This window comes from Dendrobates tinctorius, unplaced genomic scaffold (genome assembly GCF_039654945.1).
Source record: "Dendrobates tinctorius isolate UK_male_01 unplaced genomic scaffold, ASM3965494v1 ptg000035l, whole genome shotgun sequence".
NCBI classification, from domain to species: Eukaryota; Metazoa; Chordata; class Amphibia; order Anura; family Dendrobatidae; genus Dendrobates; species Dendrobates tinctorius.
In genome coordinates, this window is record NW_027361703.1 from 71,999,982 (window position 1) to 72,024,591 (window position 24,610).

Genomic DNA, 24,610 nt, shown 5'->3' on the forward strand with positions numbered 1-24,610 from the left:
TTGGTATGTTATTAGATGTGCAATGTAAAGATAGATATCCATGAGATATATAACTAGTGCCATGTGTGTAGTTTACTGTACAAGGATTAACTTATTAAATAAATGCAACAAACAACGTCCCCCCTATTTTTGATAACCAGCCATGGTAAAGCAGACAGCTGCAGGCTTATATTATCAGGCTGGGAAGGTCCCTGGGTATTGGACCAGCCAAAAAATACCATCCCAGACCCACCGCAGAATTGGCGCATCACATTTGCACAAGGAAAGACTAGAAGCAATGGGATGAAATTAGAATTGGCGCATCACATTTGCACAAGGAAAGACTAGAAGCAATGGGATGAAACTGAATGGGAGGAGACACAGATTAGATATTAGAAAAAACTTTTTGACAGTTAGAGTGATCAATGAGTGGAACAAGCTGTCACGAGAAGTGGTGAGTTCTCCTTCAATGGAAGTCTTCAAACAGAGGCTGGACAGACATCTGACTGGGATGATTTAGCGAATCCTGCTTTGAGCAGGGGGTTGGACCAGATGGCCCAGGAGGTCCCTTCCAACTCTACGATTCTATGATTCTATGATTCAATTCTGGTGCTTGACCAAGCTATAACTAATTGCCCTGTTGCTGTGGCAATTGAGGTAATAGTTGAATTTGATGACAGCTGTGATTTGTCAAAAATCACAGCTGCCATCAACCCCTAGTGTAAGTAATGGAGAGGTGTCTATCAGACATCCCATTACTAACACTGGAATAAAAATAAAAACACACGAAAAAAAACTTTCTTTGAATAAAGATTCCCCCTTGTTCATCATTTTATTGAAAAAAAAAAACCCCATGCATGTCCGAAGTAATCCAACGAATCCGAAGTAGTCCAGAAAAGTTAACCTGAAAGACATAAAAAGACAGAAATAAAGACAATTAGCACTCCCTCTTTCACCAATTTATTACCCAAAATGTTGCCACACACGTCTGATGTAGTCCATGTTCCCCAATGTCTCCGACGTCTGTGAATAGCAGTAAAGTGACCGCTATTTAAAGGTGTTGGGAAGTGATGTCAACGCTCATCATTGTCGCTGGGTCTCTCTGAGCGCAGCAAGGCTCATCTCTTGTGAAATGTTCTTTGATTTGAAGACCTTGTCGAGTGACTTCATTGTTGATTTGCCCTTAGCTATTGTTCCTATTGACTTTCGGTGTTAATTCATCTTGAGTGATCATTGATTCTAGTAGGTTAAAGTCCATTATAACGTCTAGTTTGTTGCTGTCCATCGCAAATGTTTCCCGGTCGTACCTGGCAGTAGTCAGTATCTTTATCTTCTTTGTGTTAAGTAGCTGTCCCATGTTTGAGCTTTCCATCTTGACACTCTGTAATAATTCCTTCATTCCATCTACGTTTGCTGCTATTAGTGTTGTATCATCTGCATATTTAAGATTGTTGATGATTCAAGCAGCAATTTTGATTCCTTCTTGTTTTTCGGCAAGTCTAAAGCTCTACTTTAAACCATGCCATATTGCCGTGTTCAGTTCAGATGCTGCTTCTTGATCGATGTAACAATTCCTAATGAGGCCGCTCAGATGGTTTGGCACCCCAGTATCCTTCATGGTGTTCCAAAGCATCTGGTGATCAGACAGTTGAAGGCTTTGCTGTAGCTGATGAAGCAAAAGTAGATCTCCTTGTTGTATTCTTTGGCCTTTTCCATTCTCACCAAATAATAGTGAATAGTGAAGGTTTATTATATGATTATTAAATGCAGTACACTTCATGAAATGGTTACTATCTTTTGGGGGGTTTATTATTAGATTAATATATGTTGTGGATTACTCATTGGTGGGGGAAGGTGGCGTTGGGGGGCTTATGTTAACAGGTTGGGGCTTGTTAGTATTTATAAGATTATTAAATACAGTGCAGTTTTATACCAGTATTACTAGGGATAATAGGGGCTAAGAGCATGTAATCATAGATGATGATTTACTGTATATTATGGTTACCACCTTACTTAGCCCCCTTATGCAGAGTAATTATGTGCAGTAAATCATCACTTATCACACTCTTTTAAGATGCATTAACACTGAAAGATTATAGTGAATTAACTTTCATAAGATTGCTTGTCTCCCAATCATTGTGCAGTGTATACTGATCGCCAATCACTTAATGAAGAAGCAAAACACCCATTCATTGGGTGTAATTAACTTTTGGTTTGAAAAAAAGATCATTGTTCTCAGCAGCAAATCATCATGTGTAAATAAGCAAGACCTGCGCTTTTCAATCACATAATTTTTTTTAATTTTTTTTTTAATCGAGTTTTGTGTGGAGGTGGCATGCCATTTCAGTTTTCGCATTAGGAGGCAAAAACGTAAGAATAGGCACAGATTATAGGTTAAAAAGAATTTTTGACTGAAAATGTAAGGCTCCACTCACACTACAGTGTACACTTATTAAATAAGCAGGGACAATTTCTCAGATCACTTGGTTATATTTAATTGTTTATAAGTTTATTTGATCCTACAAATTATGCTTTTGTTATTCGCCGTACCTTAGCTGTCTCTTTGCTATATTCTCGGCCTGAATTTGCCTAATAGCAATATAAGAAACACAGACCATAAAGTCCAAGTACATCAAGGTAAGTATACCAATATTATTCTATTTAGTTGAGGAGACAACAAAAAGAACACAAAGTAATGACATGAATAAAATGTTGTAAAACCAAGGGGCACACACCCAGGGAAGGAAGACCAAAGTCTGGGGAGGGGATTATGTATAGTAGTCATAATTAATGAAGTTTATGTGCATGAAGCTATTGTAAATACCACTAAACATGTCCCAAATAGGTATAAATGTATTAAATATCATATGGGACGGAAGAACATAGGCAAAGTGCTAGTGTGAGATACAGTCTTAGAGTTACTGGTAAACGTAGAGTGGTATTAGTACATATAGATACAAAATATGGACATGAGGAAGGTTGTATATATCATTAGCAGTGCAGTCTATGTGCATAGAGATATCACAATACACATCCCAATGCTCCAAATTGCCAAAACGCGCATCGGGGTGGACACCACTCAGGAGAGAGTCCTTTCAAAGCTGTAAGTCCTGTCATTACTCTAATCCTTAATATGATGAACATTATGGGGAGCCGATATAATGCTCAATTATACAATATAAAAATTGTGTGTCATTATAGAGAATGACTTCAATGGTCTAACTGATATTGAATCTGGTTTTTATGATTTTTATGCATGAGTTCTCATATCTTGAACCCATATGGACTACTATCATTGTATATAAGTTGATTTACTACCAATTATAAGACCTTGATTTTTGCATTAGCACTTTATTTCTATTCCTCTGGGTCTCATGATATTAAATATTTATACCTTACTAGATTATGGCCCGATGCTATCGCATCGGGAGGATGCGATAGCATCACACCTCTTGCCATGTTAACCCTCAACACACACACTCCTCTCACCTTTCACCATCTCCACTCACTCTTTCACTCCACATACGACCCCTTCTCTCACTCCGTCTCTCATACTCACGCCGTCATCGCCGCTGCTCCACGATCCCCGACATCTTCTTCCGCCGGCGCCATCCTGGATCCAGACGTTGTCCACGTCGGCGACATGTTCTTGCGGCGACGCCATCTTGAGTATCGTGAAATCCCGCGATATTCAAGATGGCGTCGCCGCAAGAACATGTCGCCGGCGTGGACGACATTGGGATCCAAAATGGCGTCGGCGTAATCTCGCGAGATTTCGCCGACGCCATCTTTTTGAATCCAGAGTCGTCCACGCCGGCGACATGTTCTTGCGGCGACGCCATCTTGAATATCGCGGGATTTCACGAAATCCAAGATGGCGTCTCCGCAAGAACATGTCGGCGGCCTGGAGAACGTCTGGATCCAGGATCGCGGCGGCGGAGGAAGATGTCGGGGCAGCGACGATGACGGTGTGAGTATGAGAAACGGAGTGAGAGAAAGGAACGTATGTGGAGTGAAAGAGTGAGTGGACGTGAGTGGAGGTGAAAGGTGAGAGGAGTGTGTGTTGAGGCGGTGTGGTGTGTTGAGGGTTAACATGTGCGTGTGTGTGGTGACGTCACCGGTTACAACTGGACGGAAGTTGTTACAACCGGAAGCTGCTTAGGGCATTTATTATTATAGATAAGCTTTATTTATTTGGGACGTGCTTAGTGGTGTATCCAATAGCTCCATGCATATAACGTCATTAATTGTGACTACTATACATAATCCTCTCCCCTCTCTGGACTTTGGTTTTCCTTTCCTGGGTGTGCGCCTCTTGATTTGGTCGGTGTTTCTTCTCTTCAATTTCGGTTCCATGTCTTGTATGTGTAGATAATATATATCCTATAAATTATAATAATACTATATGGCAATCCTACACAAAGAACCAATCCCTTGTTCCTGTCTCTCTAATAGCAATGTGTCTGAGATTGAAGTCCTCCAACTAATGACATCACTTTTCAGAAAGATGGTGGGAGTCTACACATTTTTATGTACCACTTAATAAATATGACTTTTATATATAACAGTTGTCAAGTTACCGTTGTCCAAATGTAATCCATTTTCTTTTCCAGGATCAGTGACCCAGGGGTACGACAAGTTGTAGAAGGCCCTTCCGGAAACAAGATAAGAGAACTGAATCTAACAAACTGTCTACGTGTCAGTGACTTGTCGCTTCTCAGAATAGCGCAAAAGTGAGAGCAATTAAATTAGTTCAATCTCATTAGGTTTATATTCTAAATATCTGTATAAAATCCTTGTTCACTGCTATATGAACAAGGGGAAGTGTTATGTAATGTGAGTGACACAATGGGTAAAACATATATGGTATTAAGCGCCAGCTGTGTATACACTAACTCAGAAGTGCTGATCGATATGCCATGGAGCATTTATGTCAACACTTAATAAACTGTCCTTGAACGTTTCCTACTCGACATGTAGGTTCATCGGGGGACCCAAGGAAAAAATACAGAAGAGGCCGACTTATGTTCACTATACAATTCCCCCCAAAAATGCAGAAAAAGTAATTTATTCCAGAAAGGTTGCTGTAGGAATGATGTGATCGGTTGTACATCAGGGCATAACTAAATATAGACAAAACCTAAGATAGAAACAAAATGAACACATACCCTGATATAAGGAAGTAAAAAGCAATAATGCATATAAATAAATAGGGCACTTAGTAATTACAGTTTTTGATAAAAGAAAAAAAATGTAAAAGCCATCCCACCAACACCAAGGTGTATCCTGTCGGGACAGTCCTAACCTCTAGTATTAAAACCTTACCAGGTGTCAAAAATTACCTCAATATGATTAAGCGTCGAGCAGGACCAAGGACCAACTCTGGATACCAGCAATGGGAAGACATATAAATGTAATGCCCAGCTCAATAAAAAGGGCGACCATGCCCTTGCGAGCACTGAGTCTACACTTTGCATGTATACCAACTTATACTCCAGTTCACTTCTTTTGTTTTCTTTTATAAATAATTATAAGTATCATTGAGCTTACATTAAGTGCACTATTGAGCTCAGATGACATTATATAGCACAAAGGATTAACTGAATACAACCATATGATGTCCAGGAACTGGATTAGATGAAGGAATCTGGCAAGGATTTTCAGTATTGGTTTTCATTTACACTGCAAGATTATTGTGAACGAGTGTTTTTAGGAATGTTCACTTCATAATAATCTTGCAGTTTTAGCCCCTTAGTGACGGAGCCAATTTTTAAAATTCTGACCAATATCACTTTATGTGGTGATAACTTTGGAACGCTTCAACAAATCCCATTGATTTTGAAGTTGTTTTTTCGTGACACATTCTTTATGATAATGGTAAATTTAGGTTAATAAGTTTTGTGTTTATTTATAAAAAATATCAGAAACTTGACAAAAATGTAAAAAAAAATTGCAATTTTCAAACTTTGAATGATTATCCGTTTAATCCAGATGGTCATACCACACAAAAACATTAATAAATAACATTTCCCACATGTCTGCCTTACATCAGCACCATTTTTAAAACGCTAATTTATTTTGTTAGGCTTTTAGGAGGTTTAATAATGTAGCAGCAATTTTTCATTTTTTCAAGGAAAGTTACAAAATTTATTTTTTGAGGGACCTCTCCAGGTTTGAAGTGACTTTGGGGGTGCTACATATTGGAAAACCCCAAAAAGTGATACCATTTTAAAAACAGCACCCCCTGACATATTGAAAACTTCTGTCAGGTAGTTTATTAACCCTTCAGGTGATTTTCAGGAATTAATGCAACGTGGTATAACAGGAATGAAAAAGTGTTTGTTTACCACCTAAATGTCGCTAACTTCTGACCTGACCACTATATCCGGGAGACTCTAAGGCCACTATTTGGCCATGAACTGATATGGCAAACATCAGGACCACACAATCATGATCTCGGTGTGTCAATTAGATTAAAGCGGAAGCCCCCCACAATCTTTTAACCATTTTTCCGATGTAGTCAGTTTTGACAGCAGCAACTAAGGGGTTAAACAGATATGGACGGTGCCAACACTGATGTTTGTGATACAGCAAGTTGTCAGCTATAGTGGATAGCCGACAGCTGCTGGATTGTCACCTGTGTGGGGATGATATTCTCTTATATCTCAGGTCAGTAAAAAGACGTATTGGCTGTCATTAAGGGGTTAAAATGTTACTGATCACTTGTCCTTTGGGTGAAGTGGTCTTCACTTTGTTTTTTACACTTCACAATTTTTATGCGTATAATCAGTTTGCAAAAAAAAAAAAATGGACATAAAAAATAGCCCATAGACTTTCATGGGTAAGTGTTCCATTTGTGAACAACACTGATTATTATTATTATTATTATTATTTTTATTTATTTCTATAGCACCATTGGTTCCATGGTGCTGTACATGAGAAGGGGTTACATACAAATTACAGATATCACTTACAGTAAATAAACTAACAATGACAGACTTATATAGAGGGGAGAGAGGACCCTGCCCTTTCGGGCTTACATTCTACAGGATGGTGGGGAAGGAGACAGTAGGTTGGTGGGTTGCAGCAGTTCCGGTGTTGGTTGAGGCGATATCTCCAGTAGTGGTGAGGAGGTAGCAGGGTTATTGCAGGCTGTAAGCTTTCTTGAAAAGGTGGATTTTCAGGTTCCGTCTGAAGGATCCGAATGTGGTTGATAGTCGGACGTGTTGGGGCAAAGAATTCCAGAGGATGGGGGATATTCGGGAGAAGTCTTGGAGGCGGTTGGGTGATGAGCAAATAAGTGTGGAGGAGAGAAGGAGGTCTTAGGAGGACCGGAGATTACGTGAGGGAAGGTATCGGGAGATTAGTTCCGAGACATATGGGGGAGACAGGTTATAGATCGCCTTGTAGGTCAGTATTAGTAATGTGAACTGGATACACTGAGGGAATGGTAACCAGTGAAGAGATCTGCAGAGGGGAGAAGCGGGGGAGTAGCGAGGAGAGAGATGAATTAGTCGGCAGAAGAGTTAAGGATGGACTGGAGAGGTGTGAGGGTGTTTGCAGGGAGGCCACAGAAAAAGATGTTGGAGTAGTCGAGGCGGGAGATGATGAGGGCATGCACAAGCATTTTAGTAGAATGAGTTTTGAGGAAAGGATGGATTCTGGAAATATTTTTGAGCTGGAGGCGACAGAAGGTAGATACATGCATGTGAGGCACAGGTTAGGCCTCATTCAGACCTCTGTGTATTTTGTTGTACGTAAAAACATGGAACGTTATTCATCAGTGTTTGCTCAGTGTATCAGTGATGAAAAATTAAAATTAACATTATAATGCATAAGAAAAGCTTTGAAAGTTAATTTAATCAAGTGCATTCAATATTGAAACAAGGAAAAAACACTCACCTTTGCTTCTTAAAAAAAGGTTAATGTCCTTTATTCCATGTGGTGGGACAATTCTTTAACATGCAGGGGGAGCGGGGAAGTGAAGGAGGACAACAGCCGTTTCACGGCCATCCCAGCGCTTCTACGAATAGCTAACTGAACCACAGAGCATCATAATAAAAGCTCATAATATGGAAAGACTGTGGTCCATAGCATCTTGTATTGGGTTTAACTGCATTAACAGGATTTTTTTTTTTTTTAACAATAAGTCTTTATGAATCATAAAAAAAGATTATTTTAAGGGAATTGGTCATGTCCTTAAACGCCTTGACACCCTTGCTACTCGTGATAGCGCTTTCACATGTCTGTTTTCGATGTCCTTGTATACTTGTCAGCTCGTTCCAGCCATAACTCACACATGGCCTCAGCTTTGCTATATCCACTGGAGTTTGTACAGGTCTAATTCTTCTTCATCGTAATGATCCCTTCGCTCTCTGATCATGCACAAATACCCTGCTTCTCTTTTTCTTATTCTTAATTACATGTTCCTTGGTTGTATATCTAAGGTTACAGGGAGTTTGCTGTTCTCTATCCTTTTCTAATAGTAGTGGTTATTATACTGACTTAATGAGGACGTATTTCCCGCTGATTGTCATTTTTTATGGCTATCATTAGACTATACTGTATATATGATTTTACATGAGGGAATCCTTTATATTTCTATTTCCTGTATATATATATTACCTTTGGAGATCTGCATATTGGATTTACTAGCAATAGTCTGGTCTATTGTTGAACCATGGGTGTCATTTGTGTAATTATCTTTAACTTTTAAATATTTTTTAAATAGGGTTTGCTTTTTATGGTGCTTAACCCCTTAATCCCATGTGACGTACTATCCCGTCCATGTGCCCTGGGACTTAATTCCCAAGGATGGGATAGTACGTCACAGCAATCAGCGGCGCCCACGTGGTGAGCGCCGCTGATCGCGGCCGGGTGTCAGCTAATTATCACAGCTGACACCCGGCACAATGTGTCAGGGGAGGTCACGGACCACCCCTGACACATTAACCCCTGGCACACTGCGATCAAACACGATTGCAGTGTACCGGGGGTTTAGGGAAGCATCGGCAGGGAGGGGGGCTCCCTCCGTGCTTCCCTGAGCCCCCCACCGCAGCGCAATGTGCAGCGCTGTTGCAGGGGTCTCTTTCCCTACAGGTCCCCGGATCCAAGATGGTGACGGGGACCTTCGGGGGCTTGTAGGGAGCTGACTTCCTCAGTGCCTGCAAAGCGCAGGCATGAGGAAGTCTGCGTCTATGCCTGTGACAGATCGCTGATCAGCTATCTGTCACAGGACAGTGATGTCCCCCCTGGGACAACCTAATAAAGTTAAAAAAAAAAAAAAAGTGTAAAAATAATTTAAAAAAAAAATCGCTAAATAAATTAGAAAAAAAAAATATTCCCCAATAAATTCATTTTTTGGAAATAAAAAAAGAAAAAAACAATAGAAGTACACATATTTGGTATCACCGCGTCCGTAACGACCTGCCCTATAAAACTGTCCCATTAGTTAACCCCTTTAGCGAACCCCTTAAAAAATAAAAATAAAAAATGAAGCAAAAAATGATTTATTATCATACCGCCGAACAAAAAATGCAATAACGCATGATCAAAAAGACGCATATAAATATCCATGGTACCGCTGAAAACATCATCTTGTCCCGCAAAAAACGAGCCACCATACAGCATCATTAGCGAAAAAATAAAGTTATAGCTCGCAGAATAAAGCGATGCAAAAATAATTTTTTTTTATATAAAAGTTTTCATTGCATAGAACCGCCAAAGTACTGACCCAGAGAATAAAACCACCTTATCAATTTTACCGCATGCGGAACGGTGTAAACGCACCCCCCAAAAGAAATTCATGAAACGCTGGTTTTTGTTCATTCTGCGTCCCAAAAATCGGAATAAAAAGCGATCAAAAAATGTCACGTGCCCGAAAATGGTACCAATAAAAACGTCAGCTCGTCCCGCAAAAAATAAGACCTGACATGACTCGGTGGGTCAAAATATGGAAAACTTATAGCTCTCAATATGTGGTGATGCAAAAACTATTTTTACAATAAAATGCGTCTTTTAGCCTATGACAGCTGCCAAACATAAAAACCCCCTTAGTTAGGGAAAAATAATAAAATTACAAGAAAATGTATTTATTTCCATTTTCCCATTAGGGTTAGGGCTAGGGTTAGCGTTAGGGCTGAGATTAGGGTTAGGGGTGTGTTGGGGTTAGGGTTGGAGTTAGAATTGGGGTTTTCCACTGTTTGGGCTCATCAGGTGCTCTCTAAATGCAACATGGCGTCGGATCTCAATTCCAGCCAATTCTGCGTTGAAAAAGTCAAATGGTGCTCCTTCCCTTCCAAGCTCTGCCATGCGCCCAAACAGTGTTTTACCCCCACATATAGGGTATCAGCCTACTCAGGACAAATTGCAAAACAACTTTTGGGGTCCAATTTCTCCTGTTACCCTTAAGAAAATAAAAAATTGGGGGAAAAATATCATTTTTGTGGAAAAAATGATTTTTTTATTTTCACGCCCGGGCGTTATAAACTTCTGTGAATCACTTGGGGGTTCAAAGTGCTCGCCACACATCTAGATAAGTTCCGTGGGGGGTCTAGTTTCCAAAATGGGGTCACTTGTGGGGAGTTTCAATAGTTTAGGTACATCAGGGGCTCTTCAAAAGCAAAATGACACCGGCAGACCACTCCATCAAAGTCTGCATTCCAAAACGTCACTACTTCCCTTCCGAGCCCTGACGTGTGCCCATACAGTAGTTTTCTTCCACATATGAGGTATCAGCGTACTCAGGACAAATTGGACAACAATTTTTGGGGTCCAATTTCTCCTGGTACCCTTGGGAAAATAAAAAAATTGGTGACTAAAAGATCATGTTTGTGGAAAAAATACAATTTTTTTATTTTCACGCCCAGGCATTATAAACTTCTGTGAAGCACTGGGGGGTTCAAAGTTCTCACCACACAACTAGATAAGTTCCTTGGGGGGTCTAGTTTCCAAAATGGTGTCATTTGTGGGGGGTTTCCACTGTTTTGGTACATCAGGGGCTTTCCAAACGCGACATGGTGTCTGATCTCAATTCCAGCCAAAAACGTCAAATGGCGCTGCTTCCCTTCCGAGCTCTGCCTTGCGCCCAAATAGTGGTTTACCCCCACATGTGGGGTATCAGCGTACTCAGTACAAATTGCACAATAACTTTTAGGGTCCTGTTACCCTTGGAAAAATAAGAATTGAGGGTGAAAAGATCATTTTTGTGGAAAAAATATGATTTTTGAATTGCACGGCTGTATGTTATAAACTTCTGTGAAGCCCTTGGGGGTTCAAAATTCTCACCACACATCTAGATAAGTTCCTTGGGGGGGTCTAGTTTCCAAAATGGGGTCACTTGTGGGGGGTTTCCACTGTTTAGGTACATCAGGGGCTCTCCAAACGTGACTTGGCGTCCAATCTGAATTCCAGCCCATTTTGCATTGAAAAAGTCAAACAGCGCTCCTTCCCTTCTGAGCTCTGCCATGCGCCAAAACAGTGGTTCCCCCCACATATCAGGTATCAGCGTACTCAGGACTAATTGCACAATAACTTTTGCAGTCCAATTTCTCCTGTTACCCTTGGTAAAATAAAAAAAAACTGAACCTGAAGTATTTTTTTTGTGAAAAAAAGTTAAATGTTCATTTTTTTCTAAATATTCTAAAAATTCCTGTGACGCACCTAAAGGGTTAATAAACTTCTTGAATGTGGTTTTGAGCACCATAAGGGGTGCAGTTTATAGAATGGTGTCACTTTTTGGTATTTTCTATCATATAGACCCCGCAAAGTGGCATCAAATGTGATGTGGTCCCTAAAAATAAAATGGTGTTGCAAAAATGAGAAATCGCTGGTCAATTTTTAACCCCTATAACTTCCTAAGAAAAAAAAATTTTGGTTCCAAAATTGTGCTGATGTAAAGTAAACATGTGGAAAATGTTACTTATCAAGTTTTTTGTGTGCTGTATCTCTGTGATTTAAGGGCATAAAAATTCAAAAAGTAGGAAAATTGCAAAATTTTCAAAATTTTCGCCAAATTTCAGTTTTTTCACAAATAAACGCAAGTTATTTGAATGAAATTTTACCACTAACATGAAGTACAATATGTCACGAGAAAACAATGTCAGAATCACCGGGATCCATGGAAGCGTTCCAGAGTTATTTCCTCATAAAGGGACAGTGGTCAGAATTGTAAAAATTGGCCCGGTCATGAACGTGCAAACCACGCTTAAGGGGTTAACAAAATATATACTTTTATGTAATATTCAAGTGAGCTCATCGTTTATATATTTTCCTCCTGCTAAAGGCTATTAGCATGCAGATGAGGGGTAATATGCATGTTAGTAGTGTTCTAAAGTTGCCCAGTCATCGATACTTTAAAAAAAACAAAAAAAAAACCAGGAGAAATTAAACTTTATTCCTCTTGGCAGCCTCCAGCTGTCGGTCATTGAGGCGTGCCGGCGAGGCATCAGTATATAGTAAGTGGTGGATGTAAGCACACCCTTGCACATTGACTGACAGCCGTCTCTGTACTGATACACAGCATAGTGAGCTGTCAGTCAATGTGCCGGGGCATGCTTACAGCCGCCACTCACTATGAACTGAGTTGTGACTGACAGCCAGAGGCCCTAACATGCATCTATGAATGAAAGCCAGAGGCTGCCAGAAGGAATAAAGTTCATTTTCACCTGGTAGCCGGGCTTTCAGTACAGGGGACAGTCAGATTTAGAACGCCATCAACCTGCAGATTAACCATATACCAACACGTTAACAGCATTTGAGGGCATAACAGGTTCCCTTTAAAGCATTATGACATTTTAATTTTCCAATTTAAATCCCTCATCACAACTTTCTCCTTCCTACCCAAGAGAGGGGAAAACAAAAATCCTGTGACACCTACAGGTACATCTGTGAATTCTATGGTTTGTATTAAGACAGTACTGTGCAAGTTGCTCCATATTTGTGGGTGTAGAAATCCGTTCAATCTGATGTGTTTTGGACACACATTAATGCCTCTGATGTCATGTTCGCTCTTGCCAGTTTTGCAGACATTCACTCCACTTTTCAGCCAAAACTGAATTTCTGGAGTAAATTTTATAGGGTGTTTTTTCTTGCTCACTATGCATTTTGGACTGATAGGAACGATTTGTAGAAATGTTGGTATTTGAATCATTACCATGGCCGTCTGCCTCAAAAGCACATATTGTTACTAGTATAAATTACTTAATTTGACCAAGATTATAGAAATAATGTGTTCTGGACAAAAGTCTTCAAGCCTTTAATTTGGCTCCTACAGCAATTATGTGTTATTTCTTTATAATCTTTGGATTGGGAGGAGGACATAACCTGCGGACCCTTTGAATGCAATTTACCCTTTAACCACCTTACTTTATGGCTTCGTACATGTGATGTGATTGCAGGAGCGCAAGGGTATTCCAGTGAATCGTAATAAATCAAATTGTAAAAGTTTCTTGTGGAACACAAAATTATGTGTAATAAAACAAAATATTAATGAGTTTTTTACTGCTAGAAAAAGTTATACCAAAGCCTGAAATACTCACAAAACACAAGAAATAGATTAAACAGATGTATACATGGCACTGTATAGTCATGTCTTACTACATATGTTTTTGCTGAGTATCCTTTTCCTAATTGTAGATGTCATAATCTAAACTTTCTGAGCCTCCGTTACTGTGAAAATGTGACCGATTCTGGCATTGAACTCCTTGGGAATATGACTTCACTTATTTCCATTGATATTTCTGGGACGAGCATTACAGACCAAGTAAGTATAATTGGTCGCTGCCATAATTACTGCAATACAGCATAAACATACAGAGAATGATTGCGTAAGGATAAAGGCTTCCAAAATGAAGTCAGGACATGTAGGGTCAAGCTATTTTCTCCTCAAATTAAAACCAGGTTTAGAGAGATAGGAGCAGTGCACAGACAAGATGGAGACCGTCATACCCCCTTATGTGCAATGATAATACATATACGAGGGAGCAGAAGTCAGAAACGGGAATCATCTTCTGGAGGCGGTTGTAGTATGGCCTTCCACTGCTAGGTGAATGTTCGTGGAACCCTTCCCAGTCAACATGCCAGCTGTCATTGATGGGGAAGGTTGTGTTGGGCTCTAGTGGTTTTTTTTTGTAATTCAGTCCTAATTTTGTTATTTTGTTATTGTTTTTACAATCAACCACCCGAACTGATGAAAGATCGTCAACAGATCACTGATGAACTTTTTGAGTTGACTGGTATATCAGAGTTTTTGTCCGTGAATTGAAATAAAGAAATTGGGCAGCAAATGAGGTGCAGCAAAATTTGTGCCTCGCCTTCTCACCCCTGACTAGAGGGACAATTACCTGTGATTGGAGAGCACTTTAAAGGAGACTGAAATTTCAAAAGGTAGAATTAAATACAAATGGACCTCATTCTAGAGCATCTCATCTATCCAAATCAGTTCTCATACTTTGCTCTGTCAAGAGGCAAGACCTTGAAGCACCGTGTCTGCAAACTGAGATTCAGATTTGGCTTTTATCCCAAGTCCTATTACAAGACTCGTTAAAGGGTCGATAGTGACTTGTAGGATTGCTACTTCCAACAGGTGGCGCTATAGAGTTCAAGTCCTCTTCCTCAATAGAGAGGCAATTTGCATAATACATTTCCCAGAAGAGCATTGCACAGCGAATAAGCCTCCTTACCTTGGCACGCCAGGGCCGGTATGTCACTCTCCACAAGGAGAAACGTTACCCCTTAGACAAAATAAATACACTATTTATTATAAATGACTTCCGATTGAATTAGAGTACCCTTCATGACAATTATTTCTGACTAATTTTTCCCCAAAATGAAACAAAACTTTATAGCTGCACTTTGTTTGTGTGAATCAGCCATCACAAAATAGGTGAAAAAATGAAAAACTCTTTGAAAATAATAAATGAATGGAGCCAAACACAACCTTCCTCCAACAACCCTGGCTGGCAAACTGACTCAAAATGGTTACCTAACCCTTCACCCAGTAGGGAAAATCGGTACTACAAGTGTCCTGCTCTCCAGAAGACTGTTTCTGTTTCTTTTGGTTACCCTCTCTTATGTTCATTACCTGAAAGAAAGAGATTGAAAAGTTGTCCTGTTTAAAAATAAAACCAAGTGGATACTGTATGGGTTGATTTCAACAACATAAATGGCATCTCGATGTGATGGGATTACCATTTCGTGTTATTAAATGCTTTAAATATATTTTTAATTCTCATGTTCAAAATATAGTTGCATCTTTCAACAGGATGCAAAAACATTGTGTGAAGAGGCACATAGGTGCACACACAATTTTGGATCCTGTCGAAAGGTACTTTTCATGGGATGCAACACGACACAAGATCAGGTTGTTTTTTCTGTCCTAAGAACAGGATGTACAGTGGGTACAGAAAGTTTTCTGATCCCTTTAAAGTTTTCACTCTGTTTCATTGCAGCCATTTGATAAATTAAAAAAGTTCATTTTTTTTTCTCATTAATGTACACTCTGCACTCCATCTTAACTGGAAAAAAAGAAATGTAGACATTTTTGCAAATTTTTAAAAAAAGAAAAACTGAAATATCACATGGTCATAAGTATTCAGACCCCTTGCTCAGACACTCATATTTAAGTCACATGCTGTCCATTTCCTTGTGATTCTCCTTGAGATGGTTCTACTCCTTCATTGGAGTCCAGCTGTGTTTAATTAAACTGATAGGACTTGATTTGTAAAGGTACACACTTGTCTATATACAGTAAGACCTCACAGCTCACAGTGCATGTCAGACCATATGAGAATCATGAGGTCAAAGGAACTGGCCAAGGAGCTCAGAGGCAGAATTGTGGCAAGGCACAGATCTGGCCAAGGCTACAAAAGAATTTCTGCAGTACTCAAGGTTCCCACGTGCACAGTGGCCTCCATAATCCTTACATGGAAGAAGTTTGGGTCCACCAGAAGTCTTCCTAGACCTGGCCGTCCAGCCAAACTGAGCAGTCGTGGGAAAAAAGCCTTGGTGAGAGGGGTAAAGAAGAACCCCAAGATCACTGTGGATGAGCTCCACAGATGCAGTAGGGAGATGGGGAAAAGTTCCACAAAGTCAACTATCACTGCAGCCCTCCACCAGTCGGGCCTTTATGGTAGTGGCCCGATGGAAGCCTCTCCTCAGTGCCAGACATGTGAAAGATCGCATAGAGTTTGCTAAAAAGCACATGAATGACTCCCAGACTATGAGAAGTAAGATTCTCTGGTCTGATGAGACGAAGATAGAACTTTTTGGTGATATTTCTAAGCGGTATGTGTTGTTGAAAACCAGCCATTGCTCATCAACTGACCAATACAATCCCAACAGTGAAACATGGTGGTGGCAGCATCATGCTATGGTGGTGTTTTTCAGCTGCAGGGACAGGACGAATGGTTGCAATTGAAGAAAACATGAATGCGGCCAAGTACAGAGATATCCTGGATGAAAAACCTCTTCCAGAGTGCTCTGGACCTCCGACTTGGCCGAAGCTTCACCTTCCAACAAGACAGTGACCCTAAGCACACAGCTAAAATAGCAAAGGATTGGCTTCAGAACAACTCTGTGACCGTTCTTGACTGACCCAGCCAGAGCCCTGACCTAAACCCAAATGAGCATCTCTGGAGAGACCTGAAAATGGCTGTCCACCAACGTTCACTATCCAACCTGACGGAACTGGAGAGGATCTGCAAGGAAGAATGGCAGAGGATCCCCAAATCCAGGTGTGAAAAACTTGTTGCATCATTCCCAAGAAGATTCATGGCTGTACTAGCTCAAAAGGGTGCTTCTACTCAATGCTGAGCAAGGGGGGCTGAATACTTATGACCATGTGATATTTCAGTTTTTCTTTTTTTTAAATTTCTACATTTCAAGATGGGGTGGAGAGTATACAATAATGAGAAAAAAAACTTTTTTGAATTTACTAAATGGCTGCAATGAAACAAAGAGTGAAAAATTTAAAGGGGTCTGATGTGAATTCTCTTTCTGGTCTCCCTCTGGTTATTAGTGAAGGTAGTGGAGCTGGTCAGATTAACAGAGGGGTTGCAAGTTCTTTGTGGGCTCCCTCTGGTGGTTACTGGAGGTAGTGGAGCTGATCTGATGGACAGAGGCTGGACACCTGATAATGAGGATGACGATTGGAGATCTGGGGTTTCAGATTGGGATTTAAGACAGCTGACTCCCTCTATCCCTGCTGGTGATTTTCTTCCTGTGCCTTCTGGGGTCTGATGTCTCCTGCTCTGTCCCTGCATGGTTCAGCTAAGTGGTTCATTTCTTATTCTGTTTGCATTTGATCTGGTTTTGTCTATCTCTGCTTTATGCGGTTCAGCCAGCTCCTGCTGGGGCTGTGCTGAATCACCGCCCATATGTTACTGCTTGTGCCAGTTTGTTTTGTCCTGTTATATTGGTCTCTTTTTGCTTTGCTTTCAGAATATACCAGAGTACTAATTTAGTGGGGGCGAAGTCGTGCGACTTCAGTGTTTTTTGTGCATCAGACATGTTGGACTTTTTGCAGGGTTTTTTGCGTGATTGCAGACAATGTCTTTCCTTTCCTGTCCTGTCTAGTCAGTGTGGGCCCCATCATTTGCTCAGTCTATTTTCCTGCCTGCGTTTGTGTTTTCATCTTGTCTCACCGACAATATATGTTTGGGGGCTATCTATTCCTTTGGGGTCTGCTCCGGGGCAGTTTAGATTTCCCCTTTCTTGCTTTAGGCTTAGTTAGCTCTCCGACTGTGCCGAGGATCATTGTAGGTATGCTCCACGGCTACTGCTAGTTGTGTGGATAGGATCAGGGGTCTGCAATCCGCTTAGTTACCAACCTCTCTGGTTTTCTGTGGCTTAGCCTGGGCCTGTTATCCTCCTCGGTGACACATTCATAACAGTCTGAATACTTTCCGTACCCACTGTAGATCACGATTTTTGCTCCATCATATGTATTCTGTTAAAGGGACTCTGTCAAAAGTTTTTTTGCTATGTAATTTGAAGACAGCATGAGGTTGGGACTGAGACATTGATTTCAGTGATTTGTCACTTATTAGGCTGTGTGCTGTTGTTTTCAATACAATGAGTGTGTTATCAGCAGATGATCACTACTGGACTAGGTGCTTGCGTGAATCCTCATCCAACTCTGATCCCAGGACTGATTAGCAGCTTACTGTCCATATACAACATAGACAGAAAGCTGCTAATCAGGGGTATGGGCGGGATCAACTTTCTGAGCTCTACTATGTGTGACATCTAAAAATTCTGATTGTAACACAACTGCTGCACCCAGTAAAGTAAGTGATACATCACTGGAATCAGGGTCTCTTACTCTACATTTCGCTCCTCTCAGTTGATGTAGCAAAAGCCTACTGACAGATTCCCTTTAAATAGTACCCCAATTTCAAATCAACAGTGTGAATTACCAGGAAACAAAACAGTAGTGTGAACCCAGCCTTCCTACTGAATGGCTCTTTTATAGATGACCGCTAGATCATTATACCCAAAATGCCTCTATGAAGGTTTAAAGAGATCTTAGTGGTGGGCGCCCCAGTCACACCAAGTGTACTAGAAATAACAATATATGTGATTATAGCCTAGGAAGCCACGCTTCAACGTGACATTGTAATTTAGTATAACGTTTCATCCACACAGGAAATACTTATTCACTAAAAAGCAAGACAAGCAATTAGGAGACGGCTGCAGACTAAATATTGTATGTGTTTAAAAATGCACAGTCTGCTATTTCTCCATCTATTTTCAGGAGGTCTGGTTTCCATTTCATTGATGAATCAGCTTTATTTTTTCAAGGGCTCTCATTAAATTATATCCCCCTTCTTTAACCAAAACCCAAGAGGCTAGAAATTCCATCATGGTTTATCTATAAAATGAACACGTACAGCCTAGGATTTAGCCTAAGCAAATAGGGAGGTAACAATGGATTACACCCTTATTTCCTATCACATTGTTTGGCTGTTGCTAGGTTTAGTTATGTATTTATGCTTTTCTAACAGTGACAAACTACCCGTTCTAACAATCACAAGTTTTGTATAGCAGCCATGTCATGAGGGGTTACACAATACACAAACCAAAATATGCAAGAACAGAATGCCGACAGTCGCCATATGTCATACCGAGTCTAACTATTGAGTCAGTGCGTCCATAGCACAGTCACATAGCTTAGATAACGGCACCATTCTGCGTGACCCTACAATCAGAAGGGCATTATTCAGAAGAGGTCACAGGCCGAACAGCGATGATTCATTTAATTTCACTAAAATCTATCATGGCAAAAAGCTGCTGCCATATTCTGTAGCGGTGTACAATGTAGCAGAAGGCAATGTATCTTCAGACCTCTGCTGTCACTTATGGAACATGGGGTGGCAATCATCTACAACTGCCTTCTATCAGATGTCAGCACAGTTTTCCTTAAAGGGAACCTGACAGCTGATAAATGCTGACCGATCCACGACTAGTCAGACAGGTGGGCCCCTCGCGGCTTCTCCTTGCCTGCTCCTCCTGTCAGATTTCCTTCTGTGCGCGTATTGGCAGAGACCTGTCAGTCACTAGCAGCATACTGCGAGAAGCCGCCGCCGGGGACTTGCCTTTCTGACTAATCTCCAGGATGCCTCAGTCCCAAGCAGCTTTTAAAGTAAGTTTTTCTCTGAAACACCGCTGAATTTCATAGTCAAGCATACTGTACATGGCAGAAATCATACAGCCTTGTCCGATATATGCTGCCTTTGGACTGGGCAATGTGTGTCGGCTATCACGTTCCCTTTAAAGGGAAACTATTACCAGAAAATGACCCGTTGCATAGTTCAGGTTTTTGTGTTACATGTATTTTTTTTTAAGTTTTGACAGTTGTTTTTTTCACATCACAATCTGTACTAAGAATAAAAAAATAGAAATCTTACAATTTCCAGACTGGCCCATGGGACTTTTTATTTCCTGTCAAGGAACAGTTTTCAGCAAGGCTGCTTATCAGCAGAGTCAGGGTTACAGTGACATGTAACACGTCTATACACGGCTGATAACACAGGATCCACCAATCACAATAGGTGATGTCACAGCTGGTCCTGATCCCCTTCCCTTTACAATGACCCTTGAACATGCTCATTAGATGCTTCAATATAAAATATAGGGTCAGAGGTTAATGTATATGTGGTGTTTCCTGAAACAACAGGAAGTTAGAGTTTAAAAAAATCCCCAGTGGTCAGTGTGAAAATTGCAAGATTTCTATTTTTTTTATTCTTAGTTGTGATTGTGATACGTAAACAAAACTGTCAAAAAAAAAAACCACATTTAACTCAAAGACCTGTTTTTAATAATTGGTAATTTTCTGATGATGGCTTCCATTTACATAAAGTGCAACCAAAGGCTGATGGTTATTTAAACTATACACGTTACTTTTACGTATGAAACCTTACGAAACTATTCACATACAGTGGGGAAAATAAGTGTTTTGTACACTACCGCTTTTGCAAGTTTTTTTCACCTACAAAGAATGGAGAAGTCTGTAAATTTTTATCGTAGGCACACTTCAGCTGTGACAGACGGACTCTTAAAAAGTAAATCCAGAAATCACATTGTATGATTTTTACAACATTAACTTGCATTTTATTGCATGAAATAAGTATTTGATACAATAGAAAAAGTCAGAACTTAATATTTGGTACAGAAACCTTTCTTCAATACAGTTCAGTCATCCTGTCCTGCTGGCAGAAAAACACACCCAAACTTTGATGTTCCTCCACCATGCTTCACGATTTGGACGTTGCTCTTAGGGTTGTACTCATCCTTCTTCTTCCTGCAAATGCGGTGTGTGGAGTTGATAGCAAAAAGATCTATTTTGGTCTCATCTTACCACATATCCTTCTCTCATGCCTCTACCGGATAATCCATATGGTCATTGGTGAACTTAAAATTGGCCTGGACATGAGCTGGCGAGAGTAGACGGACTTTGCATGCCCTGCAGGATTTTAATCCATGATGGCGTAAGTGTGGTACTAACGGTAATGTTTGAGACTGTGGTCTCTGCTCTCTTCAGGTCAATGACCAGGTTCTCCCATGTAGTTCTGGGCTGATTCCTCACCTTTCTCAGAATCATCCCTTACCCTAAAAGGCATGATTCTTCATGGAGCTGCAGACTGAGGAAGATTGACAGTGCTCTTGTTTTTCTCTCATTTTCTAATAATTGTGCCAACAGTTGCTGCCTTCTCACCATGCTGCTTGCCCATTGTCCTGTAGCCCATCCCAGCCTTGCGCAGCTCTACAAGTTTGCCCCTGGTGTCCTTAAACAGCTCTTTGGTCTTGGCCATGTCGGAGAGGCTGGTATGTGATTCATTGAGTGTGTGGACAGGTGTCTTTTATACAGGTAATGAATTCAAACAGGTGCAATTAATACAGGTAATGAGTTCAGAGTAGGAGGGCTCGTTAAAGAAAAACTAACCGAATTCTTGCTGGTTGGTAGGTGATCAAATACTTATTTCATGCAATGAAATGCAATTTAATTATGTAAAAATCATACAATGTGATTCTTTTTTTTTTTTATTTTCAGATTCTGTCTCTCATAGTTGAAGTATACCTATGATAAAAATGACAGACCTCTCCATTCTTTGTAGGTGGGAAAACTAACAAAATCAGCAGCGTATCAAATACTAATTTTCCCCACTGTAGTGTGTCTGTTGTCTTCAGGGGCAGGAACAGGGTAACACAGTCCACATACCTACAATATAACTTGTAGACTCCCAACAAACATCTGATAGCACAGTTTTAGCTTAAAATGACCACAAAAATGATGAGTGTGAAATCTTGTAGTTGGGACGATTGGGATTTGCTTTTAACAATATGTAATAGCTATAGACCAGATCAGTGGTCTACATCGTGATAGTCTTCAGGTGGTCGGGCATACAGGAAATGTAGTTTTGCACCAGCTGGAGAGTCACAGGTTTGAGATCCGTGTCCTACATTGTCACTTCTATTTTTCTGCATCTGTAATTATGTTGGCATTTGGAGTAAAATCATTTTAAAGCAGCCAGACTTACAATCAGAAGTTATCTGTCCACTATGTTTATCTTAATATACTTTTGGCTAGGCTTTATCTTTTCATTTTGAGTTATGAATACATTTCATGGTTGAGGAGCCAGTTGAAGAGACAATTTGCATAATTAGCATGGTTGAGGAACAAATGTCATGACAGAGGAGTTTTGTCTTATGTGTGCCGTTGGTTATTTTCATAGTTGGTACTGGAAGATGTGATTTTCTGGCTATTTTAGAATTCTAGAAATCACAAAAAATAACCCCTGAAAAGAGGCAACAGTCGATGAATGTTAAAAATTATATTTTATTGAAAAAATCATTAAAAAATGTTAAAAAGAAAATAGCTCAGAATATGCATATATCAAGGACTAATCACCATAGAATACTCACAATGCAACAAAAGCTGTTTACAAAACAGCATGCCGATCAATAGATGTAATGATATACCACTAAAAATTGATATTCACCAAAAATATATAACATATAGAAGTCTATACTATATGCCTAGAGGTTATGTAAACAAATGCCCCTATCATTAAATAAAGTGCAATAGTGCTTCTAAGATAAACATGACAGCACTAACCGTTACACTAATAACCCCCTATAGAGACTATACAATCATGTCTCAATAGGATCTAATTCACACTCAGGTTACAAAGCGCAATCACGCAATCCCTAATAAGACCATGAGCTACTAGGAGTAATAGCGCAGTCAATACGGAAGACACAAATGATGTAATCAATTACCAAAATGGCATAAGAATAGCGGTACAGAAAGGCATATACCTATGATTTGCACGGAGGAGTCCTGGCGTCCCTGCTGCCCCGACGCGCGTTTTGCAATCCTTCTTCGGGAGGCCTTCACACCTCCCGAAGGATTGCGAAATGCGCGTCGGTTAGTGCTGTCATGTTTATCTTAGAAGCACTATTGCACTTTATTTAATGATAGGGGCATTTGTTTACATAACCTCTAGGCATATAGTATAGACTTCTATATGTTATATATTTTTGGTGAATATCAATTTTTAGTGGTATATCATTACATCACATTGATCGGCATGCTGTTTTGTAAACAGCTTTTGTTGCATTGTGAGTATTCTATGGTGATTAGTCCTTGATAAATGCATATTCTGAGCTATTTTCTTTTTAACATTTTTTAATGATTTTTTCAATAAAATATAATTTTTAACAGTCCTCAGCTATACCCCAAAATATTAGGGGTTCATTATTTTGAGGACTTTCATATGTGATCTATTTTAGAATTCTGCAGAATTTGCAGTTGCTTAGAATATCATTGATTAGAAGAATGTATCTAGGCATTTAATAAATGTCCTATCTGAAGGGAGATCTTCTTTGTGTATAACCCTTCTGGTACACACTGGCGACTAAGCAGAATTACCCTGTGAGTATTGTCTGGGCTATGGAGAAATGCATAAGTTAAGCAATAGATACAATAATAAGCTTCCTCAGTGATAATACAAACAGCTTTGGTACATCGATGTCAGATATTTATTTTACTTCCACCGACCATATCTGAAAATGTCATTTGCTTGGTGGTCCTTAAGCAATACCAGTCAGGCATTATGAAGCCATATTTATGTCATGCTCTGATTACTCCAGTAGGTAACACAATCCTCCCACATTCTCTCTATACCATCGTAATGCAAAATTGTAAGTTTGTTATTCTTTTTACATCACCACTTTATGGCCTGGGCCAGCAGGCTGGTACTTTATATACCAGTGATGATGAAAGGAACTTGGTGGACATGTCAGGCCCATTAATTACATGGACCATTGCCAGAGGTAAACTATGTACATATAGCATCATATAAAATGGCATTCACATCTGGAGCCCAGATCACACATTACTCACCCAGCATTTTACTGCACACAGGACATAAAGCACAGTTCCTGACCGACAGGATTTTCAGCTTAGGCCATATGTAAATGATAGTGAAATGAGTGTTCCCTTTGGTTACGTTATTAAAACCATACCACTTTAACTGTGCGCCTTTTTGAGGCTAATGATTTGTGATGTAGGGCTCAGCAAGATATTTCATAGTGTCCATGGTGGTGTTTCCACAAATATTGGAATCGTTGGCTAAAGAGAAGCCTTACCTCATCTGAAATGTATGTAAGATTAAGTCGGCTATCTGTGTAGATACAACATGGTAATTCCTTGGCAAAAGAAATGGGAAGCAGAAAAAGACTCAAAGTATCTCCTGCCTTCAAACTCAAGTCAATCGTCTGAAGTAACCAGATTGTCATTATTGTATTTTACAGGGACTGATGGCTCTTGGGGCGCAGAGTAAAATAAGAGAGCTGTGTGTGTCAGAGTGCCTGGGAGTGACGGACATCGGTATACAGGTAACATGGTATAAAGGCCGCACGGTGGCTCAGTGGTTAGCACTATAGCCCTGCATCATTAGGTCCTGGGTTCAAATCTCACCAACATCTTCAAGGAGTGTGTATGTTCTTCCCGTTTTTGCGTAGGTTTCCTCCTGGTACTCCGGTTTCCATCCACACTCCAAAAACATACTGCAAGGGAATGTAGATTGTGAGCCCCAATGGGGACAGTGATGATGATGCCTGTAAGGCG

The 24,610-nt window shown here is 40.1% G+C and overlaps 1 protein-coding gene across 1 annotated transcript in view; it reads left to right on the top strand.

The window, feature by feature from the left end:
* FBXL13 (F-box and leucine rich repeat protein 13) overlaps positions 1-24,610 on the top strand; it is a 396,865-nt gene that overhangs the window by 322,649 nt on the left and 49,606 nt on the right. Inside the window, exons 16-18 of the mRNA XM_073573638.1 lie at positions 4,593-4,712; positions 13,615-13,741; positions 24,295-24,378. Of these exons, the coding sequence (XP_073429739.1) occupies positions 4,593-4,712; positions 13,615-13,741; positions 24,295-24,378 (331 nt within the window). The remainder of the gene's footprint in view (positions 1-4,592; positions 4,713-13,614; positions 13,742-24,294; positions 24,379-24,610) is intronic.